General features: G+C 38.4%; 1 protein-coding gene across 8 annotated transcripts in view; it reads left to right on the top strand.

Annotated features, from left to right (window-relative positions):
• TRAPPC9 (trafficking protein particle complex subunit 9) overlaps positions 1 to 18,678 on the top strand; it is a 600,540-nt gene that overhangs the window by 16,290 nt on the left and 565,572 nt on the right. For 7 of the 8 annotated variants that reach the window (XM_065669011.1, XM_065669012.1, XM_065669017.1 and 4 more), the window contains exons 5-9: positions 2,501 to 2,527; positions 3,889 to 4,010; positions 6,957 to 7,082; positions 9,975 to 10,191; positions 13,131 to 13,274. In XM_065669011.1, coding sequence (XP_065525083.1) covers positions 2,501 to 2,527; positions 3,889 to 4,010; positions 6,957 to 7,082; positions 9,975 to 10,191; positions 13,131 to 13,274 — 636 coding nt within the window. The remainder of the gene's footprint in view (positions 1 to 2,500; positions 2,528 to 3,888; positions 4,011 to 6,956; positions 7,083 to 9,974; positions 10,192 to 13,130; positions 13,275 to 18,678) is intronic. The other variant, XM_065669014.1, reaches the window with a different exon arrangement.

Raw genomic sequence — 18,678 nt, 5'->3', positions numbered from 1 at the left:
ATGACAAGACTTGCAGAGGATTTTTGTGTGAAGAAAAGCTGGTTACAGTTTTTTTTTGTCATCGCTTCCAGACAAAAATGTTACTTCAGTAGATATTGTTCCCTAACTCTACTTACGATCTCTTGATGTTTTCAGATCTGAACAGCTGAGTTCTGTCTAGCCAAACAGCTATTGGTGTGATGTCTTTTTCCTACAAGGTTTTCTGAAAGTTTCTTTTCAATACCTTTTTTTTTGACTCTGCAGTGCCTTTCATTTAAAAACTTTTCAAACTGCATCTTTCTTTATAATCCACATTATTATAATTAGTATTTGGGGACAGTATTTAATGTTGGGAAGAAATTCCAATGTATCTCTCTGTAGGGTAAGGCCAGAAACAAAAGGGGTTTCCAAATTCTTTGCAAATCAAGAAAAACTGCGCTTGGAACTGACATTCAATTTGTGCCCACTTTTGAGGCATTATAGATGTGAGTTACCTTTATTGCTTCCTGATGTGCCTGGAACTGCACCTCTTCTTGTGCCTGTACTTCAGCCTTGGCAGGACAGGGTTTCTTGGTACTGTTTTTGTGCCCAGACCCGGTCAAGAGAAACATCTTTCTCTTGAATCTCCTGTGATTTCCACCATTTGGCATGTTGAGGCTATTGCGCAGGACCTGGCTGCTTAAAAAGTGTGGTGGTGTCTGCTTTATATAGAAACATCTTGGGAAAGAGAAGCATTAATATCATCTCTATTTGTATGATACATAGCACAAGCTTGAGAGGACAGCATTAAAGGGTTTATTGGTGTACCCTTCAGCTTTTTCTGAAACATTTTGGATAGGACTAGTTCATTCAGAAGAGAGTTGGTTGATAACCTAGTGTTTAAAGTACTTGTCTGACGGAATGAGCATGGAATCTTGCCTGCTCCAAGGACAGGTTTCTTCCGTGGTCATTGCCATAAGCAAGCTGCAGTGTTCAGCTGATTGATTATGAAAAGACATGACATGGGCCTGTTGGAGGAGTCCGGAGGACACAATGAAGATGCTCCGAGGGCTGGAGAACCTCTCCTATGAGGGAGCCTGAGAAATCTGGGCTTGTTCAGTCTGGAGAATAGAAGGCTTCGGGGAGACCTTAGAGCAGCTCCAGTGCCTAAAGGGGCTACAAGAAACCTGGAGAGAGGGACTTTGGACAAAGACCTGTAGGGACAGGACAAGGGGAAATGGCTTTAACCTTCTAGAGGGGAGATAGAGATGGAATCTTAGGTAGAAGTTCTTCTTGTGAGGATGCTGAGGTGCTGGCACAAGGTGCCCAGAGAAACTGTGGCTGCCTCATCCCTGACAGTGCTCAAGGCCAGGTTGGATGGGGCTTGGAGCAACCTGCTCTAGTGGAAGGTTTCCCTGCCCATGGCAATGGGGTTGGAACTGCATGAGCTTTAAGGTCCCTTCCAACATAAACCATTCTATGATTCCATGAAAATGGAACTTTGATTTCTTCAAATCTTTAAGCAAGGACTTCTCATATTCCTAAACCCTTCTGTTTGTTAGGGGAAGAGCTTTAGGCTGTGTTCCCTTGAAGGGATGGATTCCTGTCTGTAGCTTTCAGTGTAAAAGATGATTTTGAATTGCTTAGTTCCTGTTGGCCAGGAACCTGGCCATATTCAGTTGGCTGTGTGATTTGTGTGTTGAATAACTCGAGTTTAGATTGCCAGTAAGGGACACATAAAGCAGTTTTGAGTTTCTCTGTTGTGTTTTATTTACTTGAAGTGCTAAGCTCTTAATTTTGTCACCTGACCTTCCTCTTTCCCCAGGCAGGAATAGGACACCTGAGTGAAGTGTTGGAATATTTTACTGATCTAGCTCTAAATCTCTACTTCACCAGCCTGAGGTCTGAGCAAATCAACTGAAAGGAGATCCAGCCTGGCTCAGAAAGCAATGTTTTTTGACTGCTTAACAATTTTACTCCCATGTTTAATCAAAGTTTAGAGCAACAAGGTGTTATATAGCTGATAATCCTACTTTGCAATACTCTTGGCAACTATTTTATGTGAATATCCTGGCTCGTTGGGTTGGCATGACTCAATTATTCAGAAAATTTGGTGGAGTGAAATTAATGGCAATTGAAAGAGATACAATTGCTTGGAAATATTATTCATGTGTATTGTGTAGATTAAATGAGCTCCCACAAGGAGATTGAAGTGCTATAGGAGCTGATGTTAAACTACAGTAAGTGGATTGTGACAGAAACTTGCCAACTAAAACAAGAAAGAAAAAGGATATGGCTTTAAATTACACACTGAAAATTCTTCAGTTCTTGATGTATTTCAGAATTCATTGCAAGTTTATGGGATTTTTACATTTATTTTTTTAACAAAATGAGATTTAACATGTGATGACTCCTTGAAATATAAATGGTAGTCCTGCAAAAGAGCAATGATGATCCTGATAAATCATATCATTTTGTTCAAGCTTATTGTGTTGGCTATATTTAAGGCTGAAAACAAAATCATTTTTGTTCCTCCTTTTAGGGGCACAAGAAGTTCTCATTGATCCAGGTACATTATTTTCATGCATGTTTCCAAAGTATTTTCTTTATTTGCATATGTTTTGCATTTGTATAGACAGTTACTGCCGTTAGCCAAAACTAGGACTGATTCCTGATGTTTCAGGTTTTGGCTATAAATCTTGAGGAAGCAAAGAGGCCTGAAGGGTAACTGGCACAAAATAAATGATGTAGTTCCATGATTGTGCCCCTGTAAATTTTAACCAAGATTGTTTCTTCTTATGAGTAGGGAGGATATACACTTTTTAAACTAACAAACCTAAATGGTCCCATGTAGTCTTGTAGTGCTATGGGGCTTTCTCAATCATAAATAACGAAGATTTTACATTTAACTTCCATGAAAACCCTAAGGTTTAATCTACAGATGTGCTTGGTAGGATTCTTTATAGGTTGATGAACATATAAAATAGTTGTTTCAGCATTTGAGCATAATGTGTTTCTGAATATGTACATGGAGTAGAAAGTGTGTTTAACTCTCTGTCCACTGAGTGTAGAACAGTTCTGAAACACAAGATTCCATCTCAATAGGGAAACCTTTTGGAAAAATAAATTGCCATATAATCCCACAGATGAGCATTTAAAAAGCTACAGAGCCTTGCTAAACTTTGGGTGTATGTTTTCAACTTTACAATGTTAACTCTGCAATAAAATTAAATTCTAGACATAAAATGTTCATGGTCTTTGTAATACCCCTGATTTCCTTGGCTTCTGCTTCAGATTCTTATGCCTTATGTATGTAAAGACTCTTTCTGTCTCTCACCTTCTTTCTCATATAAGAAAAGCAATTTCTTGCTGAGCTTCCTTTTAAACATGGAAGGCTCAGATTTGGTGGCCTTTGTTACAACACAACGCTTGGTTTTCTGTGATTGGCCATAGGGAAGAGAAGTATGTTTTAAATGACTGGAGGAGGTCACTGTTCTAATAACCAGTTTGTAAAAAAATACACTTTTTGTTTCTTAGGTGTGTTTTAAAAATACAGTTTTTAAGTAGAACAAGGAATAATTGAAAAATTAAAATCACGTATTCAGGCAATAATCTAGCTTTAGCAATCTGATATTTTATGCAGAGTCCAAACTTTCAGACAAGTGCAAAAGATGATGAATATATTTTGTTTTTACTAAGTGAAAGATTATTTCCTGTTTGCTGCTTTATGATTGAATCCATTTTTCATTTGTACTCTGCAGTGTAGTAAAACAGAGCTAGCATTTTCTAGGTAGGGCATGATTTCTTTATATGTAGGACAAGTATTTGTGTATGCTTTGGTCAAACCTACAGCATATCCTTGTTTTCTTCTTAGATATGTAGTATTTGCTGAAAGTCCTTCTGCTCATTTCTTACCCTGTTCTGTTCCAGGTGCGCTGACTTCAAATGGTATTAATGCAGATACCAGTGCTGAGATAGGACGTGCTAAGAATTGCCTTAGTCCTGAAGACATCATAGATAAATATAAAGAAGCCATTTCTTACTATGGCAAGGTAATCCTACTTCATTTTGAGAAAGTTCAGTGGAATTCTTGTGAATAATGAATTGCTGTGGTTTTGGTTTCAGAGGTCCTTCTGAAGCACATTCAATATGGTAGTGGAAGAAACAAGAATAATTTATACTATTGAATTAAGTGCTTGGTTTAGAGTCTGGGAATGCCAGAACTTAGGTCAAAGACAACAGCAATGTGCTGCTGTTTACTGTGTCTTCTAGTGCCTGGAGGTTTTGAATTAATTGTCTTGTATTTTTAAAGCACTCTAAGCAGAAGTATTAGATACTTGAAGGTCTGGTAACTCTTAACACGTTTATGGTCCTTAATACATACATCGTCAACTCTAGTGATGCTTTTATGTATTGTGTAAGCTGAATGCTTATTTACTGGACCTTCTGGAAGGTTCTCTGGGGAATTCAGGAGCTTATGAAGAGGTTGCTGATGATGGATACGATTTTAGGAGCTTGTTCAGGGAGGCTGGGATTTAGAGCATGTGGGGAAGTTAAGGGATCATGGAGGAAAGGTGAAGGACAAACATTTTTAAAAGAGGATTTAGAAAAACTAAACAGTTCTCAGCTCTACTGGAGCATTTCTTTAGATCTTTGTGCAAATGCTCAGCGCATAATATAAAGGTGATGAGGTAGCTTAATGTTTGCATTCATAACACAAAGAGGAAGAAATTATACTGTGACAATAGTGGCTCAGTATCCTAATCAACAGTAAAGATAAGTTTAATTGTATTGCATTGTAGTTATTTATGCTTTAATCACTGTTTAATTTCAGGTATCTGTCTGTGTGATATTGAAAGTATCTTCAGACTAAGCTATGTAAATATGACGTGGCATATCCATGTCTGTGTTGAAGGGAGACTCTCCAAATGAAACAAGATAAATTGTATGTGCGAGTTAATATATGATCTGGAGCAATGAAAGGTGATAGCTTTGGGGATGGTTTCACATAATTGAGTCCATCAGTATAACAGTAATTCTCAAGTATGCATTCAGGTTTTTGTTACCTTAAGGGTAAGTTGCTCATCTAGAAAGAATGAGATTGCTTTAGATGTATAAAATTGGGGCAGGATATTTATATTTTGACAGTAATAAAGTACATTCTGCTCTCAGCAAGTAATAACTATGTTTCTTAACAGCTTCACTTGCAGGTAACAAAGATCTTTGTCTTGGGACTTATCTGTAACTGTTCAGGACAATCATAGTTAGCTTTTGTCTGTTCAAGACTTACAGGTAGAATAACTCCTAGTTCTAATGCTGAGAAATCAGCACTTTCTATGTATTTTTTGTTGCCACTAAGAAACTTACGTAGCATTTTCTAAAATGGATTCAATCTCCAATGGTTTGGGTTTTGCTGCTGTAAATACATGAGAGGCTTGGGGAAGAGTGTGGAAAGCTGCTTATGAAAAAGGGCATGGGGGCTGCTGAACATGAGCAGCTTGTGCCCAGGCAGCCAAGAAGGCCAATAGCATCCTGGCTTGTGGCAGCAGGACCAGGGCAGTGATCATCCCCCTGATACATCCCACTGGTGAGGCCACACCTTGAATCCTGTTTTCAGTTCTGAGCCCCTCACTACAAGAGAGACGTTGAGGTGCTGGAGCAGGGCCAGAGAAGGGCAACGGAGCTGATGCAGGGCCTGGAGCACAAGTGTGATGGCTGAGGGACCTGGGGGGTTTAGGCTGGAGAAGGCTCAAGGGCACCATATCACTCTCTATAACAACCTGAAAGGAGGTTGTAGTGAGGTGGGATTGGTCTCTTTTCCCAAGTAACAAGTGATAGGACAAGAGGAAATGGCTTCAAGCTGCACCAGGGGAGGTTTAGATTAGATATTAGGGAAAATATCTTCAGTGAGACAGTGGTCAGGCATTGGAACAGGCTGCCCAGGGCAGTGGTGGAAGTCCTTGGGAGTGTTCAAAACCCATGTGGACGAAGCCCTCAGTGACAGTTTAGTGGTGGTCTTGGCAGTCCTGGGGTAGAGGTTGGGATTAATGATTTTAAAGGCCTTTTGCAACCTGGTTGATTTTGTGATTCTGTGAGAGGAGTACATAACTGCTTTGGTGAAGTAACTCTTGCATTTTGTTCTGAGCTTTATTTCCTCCATTAAATTTCAAACATGATAAATACTCAAACAGAGTTTAACTTCAGCAGGAGATGGGCTGACTGAAATAGCCAATATTGGCATTGTTTTAGGAAATAACTTTATCATATTGTCTCGAAAACCGCCTGTGTTTGTTGCCAAGCTTGGACAGATCAATATGCATCTACTTTGTCTTCTGCCTTTCTTAAGCAAGCTGGATAACTGAAGCAGTCGTTTACAGAAAATATTTTGTAAATAGATACTAGAAAACTCAGAATGGTTTGTAATTCGCTTGTCATCAATGAGAATGTTTTAACTAAAGAGAAAATGAATACAGTAAAATTAAAGTTGTTGCTACAGCGTCCTGTCCTGTACAAAGTATTTCATAATAAGTAGAAAAGGTAAGATTAATTCCTCATTTATCATGAGAGAACAGTTTCAGATGATTATGAATTGTTGTCAAACTGACCCTTTTGCTTACATACTCTCACACTGGAAGGTAGAATTTATTTCTTTGTTGCACACACCTCACTCACACCCATATATATATGACGTTACCCAAAATGATCCTGATATTCCCAATTTTTCTCCTCATCTGAACTCTCAATCTGAAGTTGTGCTGTGTCTCAAAATAAGGAAATGAATGAAGAGACTGAAAACCATTGTTTTGCATAATAATATTTTAGATGACACCTTAATTTTCAGCTGGATATATGCTGCTAATTGAACAGCATAGTCACTGGCATTAAGGAATAGCTGGGTTTGGAAGATGTGACAGCTGATTTATGTGTTGAGCAGAAATACTTATCAAATCTAGCAGGTGAAATACTTCAATATAATTTTAATTTTCTCCCTCTTAAAGTACAAGAATGCTGGGGTGATTGAACTGGAAGCCTGCGTGAAAGCGGTGAGAGTCCTTGCAATACAGAAAAGGAGCATGGAAGCCTCTGAGTTTCTTCAGAATGCAGTTTATATCAACCTTCGTCAGGTCAGTGTGGAAAGTCCATTTATTCTTTTCTGTCTGAGAGATTATACTGAGGTGTGAAAGTTATTTAGATTCAGGAAACTTCAGTTCATTTTCTGTATCACTACCTTCCTTCTCACTAGGACTTAAGGATTTTTCACATATGTGAGTCTGGTTTAAAAGGTATTCAGAGTTCATCTAAAAACATGAGGACTTAGTTTCAGATTAGACTCTATTGGTTTTTCTCCCTTGTGAAGAAAAAAATCCAATTGTGGTTCTGTTGTGATGTTTTACTAGAGAAAAATAGCTGCTTGGGACAGATCTGCGATGGATTTTTTTTGTATCTATCTTTTTCAATGAAACCGTGAGCAAATCGGAAATGGCCTTTTGCAAAGTGATCTTAGGAATGGTGAGAATGAATGATCTGAGGGTGCTGAGGTGCTGGCGCAGGTTACTGAGAGAAGCTGTGGCTGCCCCATCCCTGGCAGTGTTCAAGGCCAGGTTGGACACAGGGGCTTGGAGCAACCTGGTCTAGTGGAAGGTGTCCCTGCCTGTGGCAGGGGTTGGAACTGGATGAGCTTTAAGGTCCTTTCCAACACAAACCATTCTGTGATTCTTTGATCCTATGTATTTTTTTTGTCATTCAGTTGGAATTTAGGGAGTTAATGCAGCAGAGTGTTTGACACTGTTTTCTGTAGCTTTCTCCTGAACAAACTGGCAAGATACAGAGTGGATGGGTGGTCCGCAAATGGGTAGGAAGTTGTCTAACCAGTCTCTCTGAGGGTCGCGATGAAAGGTTTTTACTTGGGCTGGTAGCTTGTCACAGGTGGGGTCCCTGAGGGTTTGATAGAGGGCCCCATGCTGTTCAACACCTTCAAAATATCTGTGTGATGGGATTGATGATAATACCAAACTGGGTGGTGAGGTTGATGCATCAGGTGGAGGAATAAAGACTGGAGCAGCTTTCTTCCTGCTGGAGTAGGCAATGTTAATCTGGCACTTCATGTTCTTTCTGAATAACAGCTTTTGGGAATTCTAATAAACTGTTACTAAGTTGTTCTGTAGTTTACTTTTGTGCCTTGTGTTCTTTCCAGCTGCATTGATTCATGACAGTTTTCAGCTTGGTGCAATTGCCTCTTTCCAACTTTTGTTACAGGGACTGGTTTTTTGTACGGTTGGGTGGTATTTTTGCACTGGACCTCATCTTGAGGTTTCAGTTCTGAGGGAAATAGGAGCTTCAGCTTCAAAGATTGTCTGAAACTTTCTATAATGATTTACAAGTCTTATCTGCCTGTGTCTCTTTATATCCTGAAGTACTAAGATCTGAACTACTAGATAAGATCATTATGCTTTCTGTGAAAAGTAAGGCTGCTTTGAGGTCTCTCCTATCCCCATGTCTAAAAGTGACTTCTGAAAGCAGACTATTTTTTGGTAATTATATTAGGATTTAAGTGGCTAAAAGATGTTTTAAAGCTTCATTTGTAAGACCTAATTATTTCAGTAAAATTAAACGAATGTGGCATCATCTTTTGCTTTTGAGTGTTTCAAGTATCTGAAGTGAAATGCACAGAATCCACTGATTGATATCTTCAGGTTTGAAGAATGAGTTGCAGAAACGCTGTGTCTGTCCTTTAGTGCTATTTTTGCATGAAGTTTGTCATTTTAAACGCCTTTGCAAAACGTGTTAGAGTCATTTAAAGTATTTTATATTGCGTTTGGTTGTGCATGCCAGGTATTGTGCACTAGGTGTCAGCATCGGTTCATCGTCAGAACTTGATACTGCTTGTTAGTGGGATGTAGGCTTGAAGTGGTAGGTTCCAGAGTTTTGCAGCAGTTTCTTCTTGGCTGTCTGGTTTCAAAGCAAGGTAGTTATTCAGACCAGAGGAGAAAACAGTGGTTACTTGAGACTTGTGGCAATATATTGATAAGCTAAAGAAGCACATGTTGGTAGTTCCTCACCAAGTTTGTTTCAACCTTAAGCCTAACGGGACTTCCAGTAAATTCGTCCTCACTGATCGGCAGTCTGCATATCATGGAATGAAAATTTTGTGGCTTACAAGATCAGAGACAGATAAGATAGGCTATTAAAGTAAGAAAAACACTAACTCCAAGTAGTGGATAGATATTACTGTCTGAGATTTCAAGAGTAATAATTAGATTCAGTCTTACAGGGATGAAATTATTTAACTTTGTAAATCAGTAGAGTTTGGGGTTTTTTTTGTTTGTTTTGTTAGTTTTGTTTTGGTTTTTTTTGTTTTTTTTTTCCCTTCATTTTACAGGAGAGCTGGAGAAGAACTTTTTACAAGGGCTGTAGGGACAGGCCGAGGGGGAATGACTTTAACCTGCTGGAGGGGAGATTGAGATGAGCTCTTAGGCAGAAGCTCTTCCCTGTGAGGGTGCTGAGGCGCTGGCACAGGGTGCCCAGAGAAGTTGTGGCTGCCCCATCCCTGGCAGTGTTCAAGGCCAGGTTGGACACAGGGGCTTGGAGCAACCTGCTCTAGTGGAAGGTGTCCCTGCCTATGGCAGGTGAGTTGGAACTGGATGATCTTTAAGGTCCCTGTAACCCAGACCACTCTGTGATTCTGTGATCATGTTAAACATCTTCCATAAAATATCGAGCTGTTAGTGACTGTTCAAATAGAATCCTTAGAATCCTTAGTACTACTGAGAAATAAAGTTGGTAAAGAGCACTGTCTTTGCTGCTTTTGTTAGCTGCTGAACTTGAACCAAGCTTAAGTTCTCCTGTCAGTAAAAGCTGTCATGACTGACTATATGCAAATTCCCTGGCCTTCTTAGTGTTGGAGAAGTCTCTACTACATTTTTTCCCCCTGCTGCTATTTTTTGTTTAAATTCAGATATATGCTTTAAAATATTTCTTAAAGCCAGTCCTTTTCTCTTTTTCCTTTTACATTTCAGCTTTCAGAAGAAGAAAAAATCCAGCGCTACAGCATTTTGTCTGAGCTGTACGAGCGGATCGGCTTCCATCGCAAGTCTGCTTTCTTCAAGCGCATAGCAGCGATGCAGTGTGCAGCCCCCAGCATCCCAGAGCCTGGCTGGAGGGCCTGCTACAAACTGCTTTTGGAAACCCTCCCTGGCTATAGCTTATCACTGGATCCTAAAGATTTCAGCAAAGGTAAGTGTCTCTGGGACACTCTGACTTCACTCAACTGGCTTTCTGGAACCGATTTCCTTGAGAGATAACAGATGAAACTAATGTTGTTTACCTACCCAAAACTAGCTGCAGCAAATAGCAGTTCTTTAACACTGTACCATCATAGAATCATTTTCTTAGTGTTACTTTCAAAGCCTTAAAGTTTCAACGATTTAAATGAATGTAATGCTGTATTCCTCTGTTTGCAACAAATAATTGTTTTATTTATGAGAGCTTCTTCAAAATATCTTTGACTATACAGGACAAAAAAGGCCAAATTTTATTTTCAAGTATTTTTTTCCATGGAGCTCCTTCAACTTCTGCATCCACAATGGTATTTCTTCTGGTATGTGGTGCTGTTTGATCTTATAGAAAGAGTCTTTTACACATTTTTTTAGTGTGTGTATATATATATATATATATATATATATATATATATAGACACACATATGTATAATGTAATTATACATCTATATGTATTTGACCCTATCTGTAGGGTCAAATACATCACATTTTCCCACAAATTAGATTAGAGTGGTGTTATCTGTAAGCCTAGCATTCTAGCATTTGGTTAAGCCACTTCAACAGTTTTTAGAGGCTAGATACCCTTTGAATTACTATTTTGTTGCGTTTATTAAAAACCAAAGGAAAAAATAGTCCATAAGAACACATGCCAATTCCTGTAGTTGTTAAATGCTGTGTTCACTTAATGCAAGTTAAGTGCTATTTCCTTCCCCATTTAGATAAGGTATATTTCAACAATCTTATCAATGTTATCCAAAGCTGTATATAAAGTAATAATTCAAAAAGTTGTCTTGGTTTTAATGTACAATGCTGCATTTTTCCTCTAAAGGAATACATAGCTAAAATGCTGCTTGGGAACTCCTGTTGAGTAAACCTTTGTTGCCCCCAAACTTGCATTCTTTTGTATAGTGGAATTGTTGTGGACCATTCGCTAAATGTTGCTGCTGCAGGAAAGGAGCAGCAAGCAATGGACTGTGCATGTACTGGTGGAAAAGTGGTGGAGTTCACCAGTATAAAACCTCTGAACTGGTTTAAAAATGAATGAACAGCAGCTGGAATATTCTTGTCCCTTTTGTGAGTGTGCATTGGCCATTTCTGAGATTCCAGTTTGATGTTGGAAGTTCAATTGTCAGTTTAGTTGTTTGTGTGTGTGCTAGGTCACTTAGCCATTGAAATAATGGAGCTATCCAGTCAATTCAGTTAAGGAAGGATGTGGAAAAATCCATCTGACTAGCCACTAGGTGATACCTTCCAAGCTCTCTTAGCTCCACTGACAAAACATGCATGTGGACAACCCACTGTGTGTGTGGATAGTTAGCTATTTTTAAAACTGATGTGACTTCAGTAGTCACTGAAAGAAACGATTTGTGAGAGGAGGCAGAAAATGCCAACTGGACTAGACAAAAAGATACAAAGGATCTAGGAAGAGGGGGTGTGCTGGAATAGTGCCTTGATACAGCTCACCCTGAGCCACCTCCTGCTTCCCTAGTCCAGAGTAAGCACTCAGTCTGGGACAGGACATCTGTACACCTTGAAGGAACAAATAACATTGGCCCCAGTCACAAACAGGGGTTGGAACTAGATGATCTTTAAGGTCCCTTCCAACCCAGTTATGCTATGGCCTATGAGGGAAAAGGAGAAGATTGGGGTGGGCTAGTGTTGAGAGGAGAGGCTGTAGAAGTTCTGCAATAAGTGATGACATGATTGGTGTTTATCTTTCATATTTAACTTGCCTTCATGTTGCACTGAAGTGCTTTATCTGTTTTTTACCCCTAAAATGTCTGTTTCAGTGACATAACGAAAGATCACTGTAAAGTCTAAGAACTACTTGATAAGAACGACATTTCACACATATAAAATAACAAGAGTTATGTTCAGAATCTGAACTCCCTAGGTTGGGTTGCAGTAAATATGGCTAGAAAAGTTTGCTGTATGCTGAAGGGTGATACTAGAAAGAAGGCTCTGTAAAAGTTTATGAAGTATTGCACATCTTGGAATAGCTGTTACTTAGAAATTACTGCTCTTGCTTACTACTAAAAGCATGTTAAGTTTGATGAAGAGTACTGCATATTATGGATTTGAAAGAAAACTTACATTGTGATGATCTCTTTATTGTTACTGTAGATACTTTGTAAATATGAAATAATTTATAGTATAAAACTTAGTTTTTAAAGACTGAAAATGAGCAAATGTGCTTCATGTCCTGCAGTTTTATTGCTTCTGATTGACTTTTAATGGCCAGGAGAGAATTTAGAGAAAATACCTTTTACTTGATATTTAAAGAGACTTAAGAAGTACTTGATTTGGATAAAAAATAAGTTTTTGTATGAAACTATGCGTGGTGAGGCGCTGGCACAGGGTGCCCAGAGAAGCTGTGGCTGCCCCATCCCTGGGAGTGTTCAAGGCCAGGTTGGATGGGGCTTGGAGCAACCTGCTCTAGTGGAAGGATTCCCTGCTCATGGCAGTGGGGTTGGAACTGGATGAGGTTTAAGGTTCCTTCCAATTCAAACCATTCCATGAGTCGAAATCTCATGTGACTTTCTTGTTCAGAGAATTTAAAAAATGCGACACATGAAAGGTTTTGTGTGTCATTTTGTTTTTACTTCTTGGAAAATGTAACTTCATTTTCTGGTTTCTAAGGATAAATTTAGTACAGACAGGCATATATTTAGTATAGACAAGCATATACAACAAAAATTGCTTTCACATTTATATATTCAAGCAAATGCAAAGAATCTTAAGTACAAAAATTGGATTTTGTAATTATTGATTCCACTGGGTGATTCTTAAAAGTATCATTAAATTATTGCTTGATATATAAAGGAAACACAACTTTATGATGATATTCATCTATGATGATTTCTTTCTGAAGTATACAATGGCTGCTTACTTTATAGGAACTCACAGAGGATGGGCTGCAGTGCAGATGCGTTTGCTTCATGAGCTAGTATATGCTTCCAGAAGAATGGGCAACCCTGCTCTGTGTGTCAGGCATCTGTCTTTCCTTCTACAGACCATGCTGGATTTTCTTTCTGATCAAGGTATGGTTTTTAAAAGTCAGATGTTGGCACTTTCTTCTGCTTAGAGTCAAACAGTGTGACTTTGATTTGAAACATACTTAATTTGAGAAGAAATGGAGAGCACAGAAGTGATGGAATTCTGTGTGTGCTGGAGGTAGTTTATTGATGGTATTCAATTACTTTAAATATTACTGTTCTGACCTTGATGTGTAGTATCTAAAATAAAAATTCCTGTAATGCTTTCCATCTGTAGATTGACTCCCTCAAGCCTAATGCTCTGTTTCCTCTGTAAGAATTAAGACTATGAGCACAGGGTTTAATTTATGCATGGATTAAAAAAAGAAGTATTATTTAAAAATGCTACCAGCTTTCATAAGTGCTTTTAATGAAGAGATTGAGAGGAGCTGAGGTTGAAAAGTAAATGCAGAAGAGTATGGTACTTCAAACTGAATCTACCATGAGTTTTCTGATGAAATATGTTTTCTGAGGAAACACTGATTGTGTGGAATCAGAATTCATCTAAGTGAGTAGGCACAATCCTTGTTTCTGTGTTTGAGACAATGACCTTGTAGAATCTGTACGTGATGGAATTGAATTAAACCGTGTTTAACATGGGCAATAGGCTTAAGTTTTGGTGGTTTCTTTCAAAAGGTATTTTTTTAATCCAGCAATAGATTTCAGTGGAATTTGTTAGATTTGTAAGTGGATGTGATGTAATAAATGTGTCTGGATGGTTTTTAGAAGCGGTAATGGTGTGTTTGAGGACCCCTTTGTAGGGGAGAGCCATGCAGCATTTGCAGAGTACCAGCTGGAAAAGCAAAAGGTGAAATATTCTTCCTAAAAAATATAATAAAAGCAGACCAGTTGTCAAGCAGGTTTGTTCATCACCCAGGATAAAGTGGTTGAACTAGTGATGAAAGGGGTTTTAAAAATTGCTTTTGATTCACAGTAAGCAAGGTAAAAAGTTCAATTTTTCAGTATTCCCTTGTTTTATGATAAAAAGGATGGGAGAAAAATGTTGTAGTTTCTTTTCCCTTTTCTCCTTAGTTATGGCCAAGTTGACTCCTGCAGCAAAGAAGTTTGCTTCTGAGCTTTTGGCTGCTGATGAATTCCCTCTGTTTAGTGGCACAAATCAGTGGTGGAGGAAGGAGAGGAGCTGAGAGGAACTGAAACTGTTATAAATTATCTTTCTGTCTGTAAATCTTACTTCCAGTCAAAAGGTCCTTGGATATTCCAGGGCTTTTAATGAAGCTTAGTTGATCGATGTATGGAAAGCTTGGCTGAAGACAAGATTTCAAGCTCTTCTGCTGTGCTTGTTTACTTCAGGCATCGCTAATCCCTAATCCTAAAAATGTTTAAAATCCCAGAGTAAGGCATTTTTTGTTTCTTGTCTTCAGACATTATACGCCTGAGTAATCTATGGTAACAGGGATATTTAGTGTCTTTGAAAAATCACACTAAATGTTCTCAAGTGTGTTTGGAAAGTAGCTGAATCTTTTTATCTTTCTCTCCTGAAGACATCCAAAATAGAACTCACTGTTGTGTTTGAAGCCTTTTATTGATGGCATGTTGCTCAGACACGGTTAGTGGTGTTTCAAACTAGTTGGAGCACGGATGACAGTGCCAGGAATGTATTTATGAGATTGGTATTGTGTGATGTTATGCAAGGGTCTATTTAGCATAGAAAATGACTTAAAATTTATAGTTCTTTCTAAGATGTCAGAATATTAGGGAAAAATGAAGCAACAAAACTCCTTCAACCTTGGATTGTGATAAAAGGACAAAAGCAAGATGATTTGAATGCTAAGGTTTATGCTACTGACTGTTTTAAGTCTGTGGACAGTTTCCCTTATAATATGAATATTTAGAAAGTGTTGTAATTAGTATTCTTCTCTCATAATAACATGACTGAAACCTTCAGGTTTTCTTAACCAATTAAAGGCTGAATTAGGAAACTGAAGTAATACAGTAGCATTGGTGTTCAAGAATGCTAAGATCTGATTATTTTTCTGTGCTGCACAGAAAGTTTGCCAAGTTAAAAGTTCCTAAGGAGAGGAAAACTCTGTCTTTTAAAACTCAAGTTTTCACCTGAATGTGTTTTTTCTTGACTCAAATAAGCGTATTTTAAAGCCTGTAATTGATAGTATATGTCAAATCCTACACTTGTATTTAAAGATCAGGTAGTTTGGAGATCATCATTAAAACCAGAGTTAATAGAAGTGAAAACTCTACCTGGTGACTTTCAGCTTAAAACATTTGGCATTGGAACTTAATCTTCTAACCCTGTTTGTCTTCAGGATTAGCTGCCTCTAGACACAGGAAAAAGAGCATTCATTCTGGTTTGTGAATCTAATTCTGTTTATTTACTAGTTCAGTTGATGCTGAGATACTGAGACTTCAGAAAACAGAAAAAATTGATTTCTTCTTCAAGCAGGAGTTTAGAAGGTGAAATGTAGTATTTATGTGAAAGATCTATTAGTTAGAAGCTGTTGCTTCTACTCCCAGAACACAAATGCATGGTCAAAACTGGTTTGTCTTTAAAACAAAGCTTTATTGTATTTTAATTGAATGATACTTGAGAATTAGTTTAAAATATAACTTTTCTATATGTTTACTTGAATTACAATTTCCAGCCATTCAGCCTGGCAAATCTGAATAAAAATACCATCAAGGAAATGGGAAATGTCAGTCACTATTTTAACAACATGGAAGCTAAGAATCCGATTTAAAATTAAGCTATTTAGTTACATAAATATGTAAAATGCAGTCTTCTGCTTAGCAAAAAAGAGGTACCAAATTTTGCATAAAAGCTCTAATCTCAAGCCATTATGTTTTAACGTTAACAAGCCCTTGAGAATCACTTTTTCTTTAAATAAGAATTAAAATGTGCAATTGCAGAGTTGCTTGGAATTAAATCTCTCTCTTTTGCATAATGCTTTTTGAACCATAACACTGTGTAGAGCTCACACTGCATTCAATTTTGATAAGGTCAGATACTTTGGAAAAATCTGATATTTTATTGTGGATCTTTATTGATAATATCCATTTGACTTAAAAGGACTGTGATGTGTATTGTGTAGACTATTCCGAGCTAGCTCAGCTATGATTCTAAACCCAGAGCTTCATTATAAATGCACCTTTGATACGGTATTAAGGTCCTTTCCAAGCCTTATGATTCTAAGATAGAAGCATGCCCTCCCCGCAGTGGATGCTCATCACCTTGGCCACACTCACTGATTCTGATGGAAGACTTGAAATCTTCAGTAAAAGACTTGTTGCACAACACTTCAGCCAGAGGGCAGACGAGGTCCTGCATGTGATGAAGGACTTAGGGGTTTCTTAGTTGTAACTGGATGTTTTATCTTCAGAAGCAAACCATATCAGCAAAGTTCATCAGACTCCATAAGGAAGGATTTCTCTGTGTGGATTCTGATTTTCAGTATACCTACTCTGTGTGTCTCTATACTGGCATTGCACAGGAGACACCAGATTGTGGCTGAGCTCATTACTTGGTCAAGAGCTGTTTTTAGACTTTGTCTCAGATAGCGACTTCATGCCATGCTGTGCTTGGTCAGTGGGATGATAAAAACATAGCTGTACCTAAGCAAAAGGTTTTTGTTGCTTTCAAAGGTCCAGAATTGAATTTTCAGACATAAAACTAGTTGCCTGAATTTCACTGATGTGATTCTGAACTCCATGATGGCAGGATTCCATCCCTAACTGCAGTACTGGCTATTACTGGAACTTCATCTGACATGTTGATCCACACCATGCAAACTGTAGAAGTTTGTAAGTTTGGCTCCAAGCTTTTTTCTCATGAAAACAACCTCTCACCATGTAGAAGATGCTTATTCTCAGCCTGTGCTGAGATCATCCTCCCCAGTGAAGTATTTCTGCCAAAATTTCTGCTGAATGCTATTTCAGTTCCCCTCATCCATCAGTTGTGATAGACTTGTCAGTGTTGGCCGGGCAGACCACTTTGATGCCTTGACAGCTCGGAGTTGTTGGTAGCTGGAAGACCGGGGACTGCACACCAATAATCTGAGATCGCTTTCAGAACCTTTCCATCCTCCTTTCAAGATTGCAGTGCTCAGGTGATGGCTGATATGTCACCTGTGAGGTCTGTGCCTTGTGCAGAGAAGTGATGAGCTTCATCTAAGGAAAAAAAACCCTAAACCTTCTTTATCTTTAGAAATTACGATTAAGCCTGGACTGATCGTAATTTGATGATGTCAGACAGTGTCTGACAACTCTCAAAATATGCCTTTCTATCTCACAGCTTGAAACAGAAAACTATGCAGTATTTTACAGGCATTTTTATTTATAGAACAGATTGGATATGCATTCACTTGGTGAGATTTAAATTTCAAATTCCTCTGTAGCAATATGGGAAATAAGGAAGAATATTAAAGTGGGCTCATAAAAATTGACAGCTAGATCAAAAGCGAATGTGTAAATGTCTTTAACCCTTCTGCCAAGCATATCGGCAGCGGTAAAAACCAAACTCAGTTTCTGAGGATCTTTACTTCAAACATTGTCTTGAATTTCCACCCAAACACCTGGGAAAATGAAATTGAGCTGCGTGGGCACTTGGTGAGCTGTACTAAGTGGTGTTTCACTGGAGGAAGGGGTAAGGATAACCTATGAAATGCTGCAGCTGTAGAATGTGGAAGAATCTAAAGCTACCTTCTGATTTGAGGGGCAGCTGGAGCAGCTTGTTGCTGTATATTCACCTAGCCGTATCCTATTCCCTTGTCTATGTCTTGCTATGACTTCCTCCTTTTCTCCCTGTTTGGAATGCCCATAGCAAGGGTTCCTTGAGCTGGTTGCTTGCCATTACATGTGTTTGCTGTTCCTCCCACCTTACTTCTCCTTTCATTTCTCCTGTTGTTCATGTTTAGGTCCCAGGAAACAAGATTACAAGTATTAGAAATAAAATGTAGGATAAACAAACATGAATTCCTGATTTTAGAATAAAACCTTGACAGTAGTATTAAAGAGGAGGTACATAAAAGTATAGAAGGTAATTGGAAGAAATTAAAAGAAGGGGGTATGTTTGCTGGTAGCATGGAGACTGCTTAAAGATGTCACAGTGGATTCTCAGTAAGTGTATTCTCCTTCTCCATTAGAATAAATGTGAATGAAAACACAAGGGTAGTTAAACAGCAGAATAAAACCAGTTAAGGGAGAAAAAAGTTTACTGTATTAAAGCCAATGTTGTGTCCAAACATAGAAAGGAGAAGGGAATGTCAATCCTGCTAAATTAAATGAGGTGGGGGAGGAACATAAGCCCAGAAAAGATTTTGAGGCATAACTTGCTGAACTTATGAAAACTAATAACTTCTTCAAACATATTAGAAATAGGAAGCCTGCCAGAACTGAAACATAATCGAGGTATAAAAAGAGATGCTCGGGGAAGATTGAG

Source organism: Lathamus discolor, chromosome 2 (assembly GCF_037157495.1).
Source record: "Lathamus discolor isolate bLatDis1 chromosome 2, bLatDis1.hap1, whole genome shotgun sequence".
Taxonomy (NCBI): domain Eukaryota; kingdom Metazoa; phylum Chordata; class Aves; order Psittaciformes; family Psittacidae; genus Lathamus; species Lathamus discolor.
This window is presented reverse-complemented; position numbering and strand designations above follow the sequence as displayed.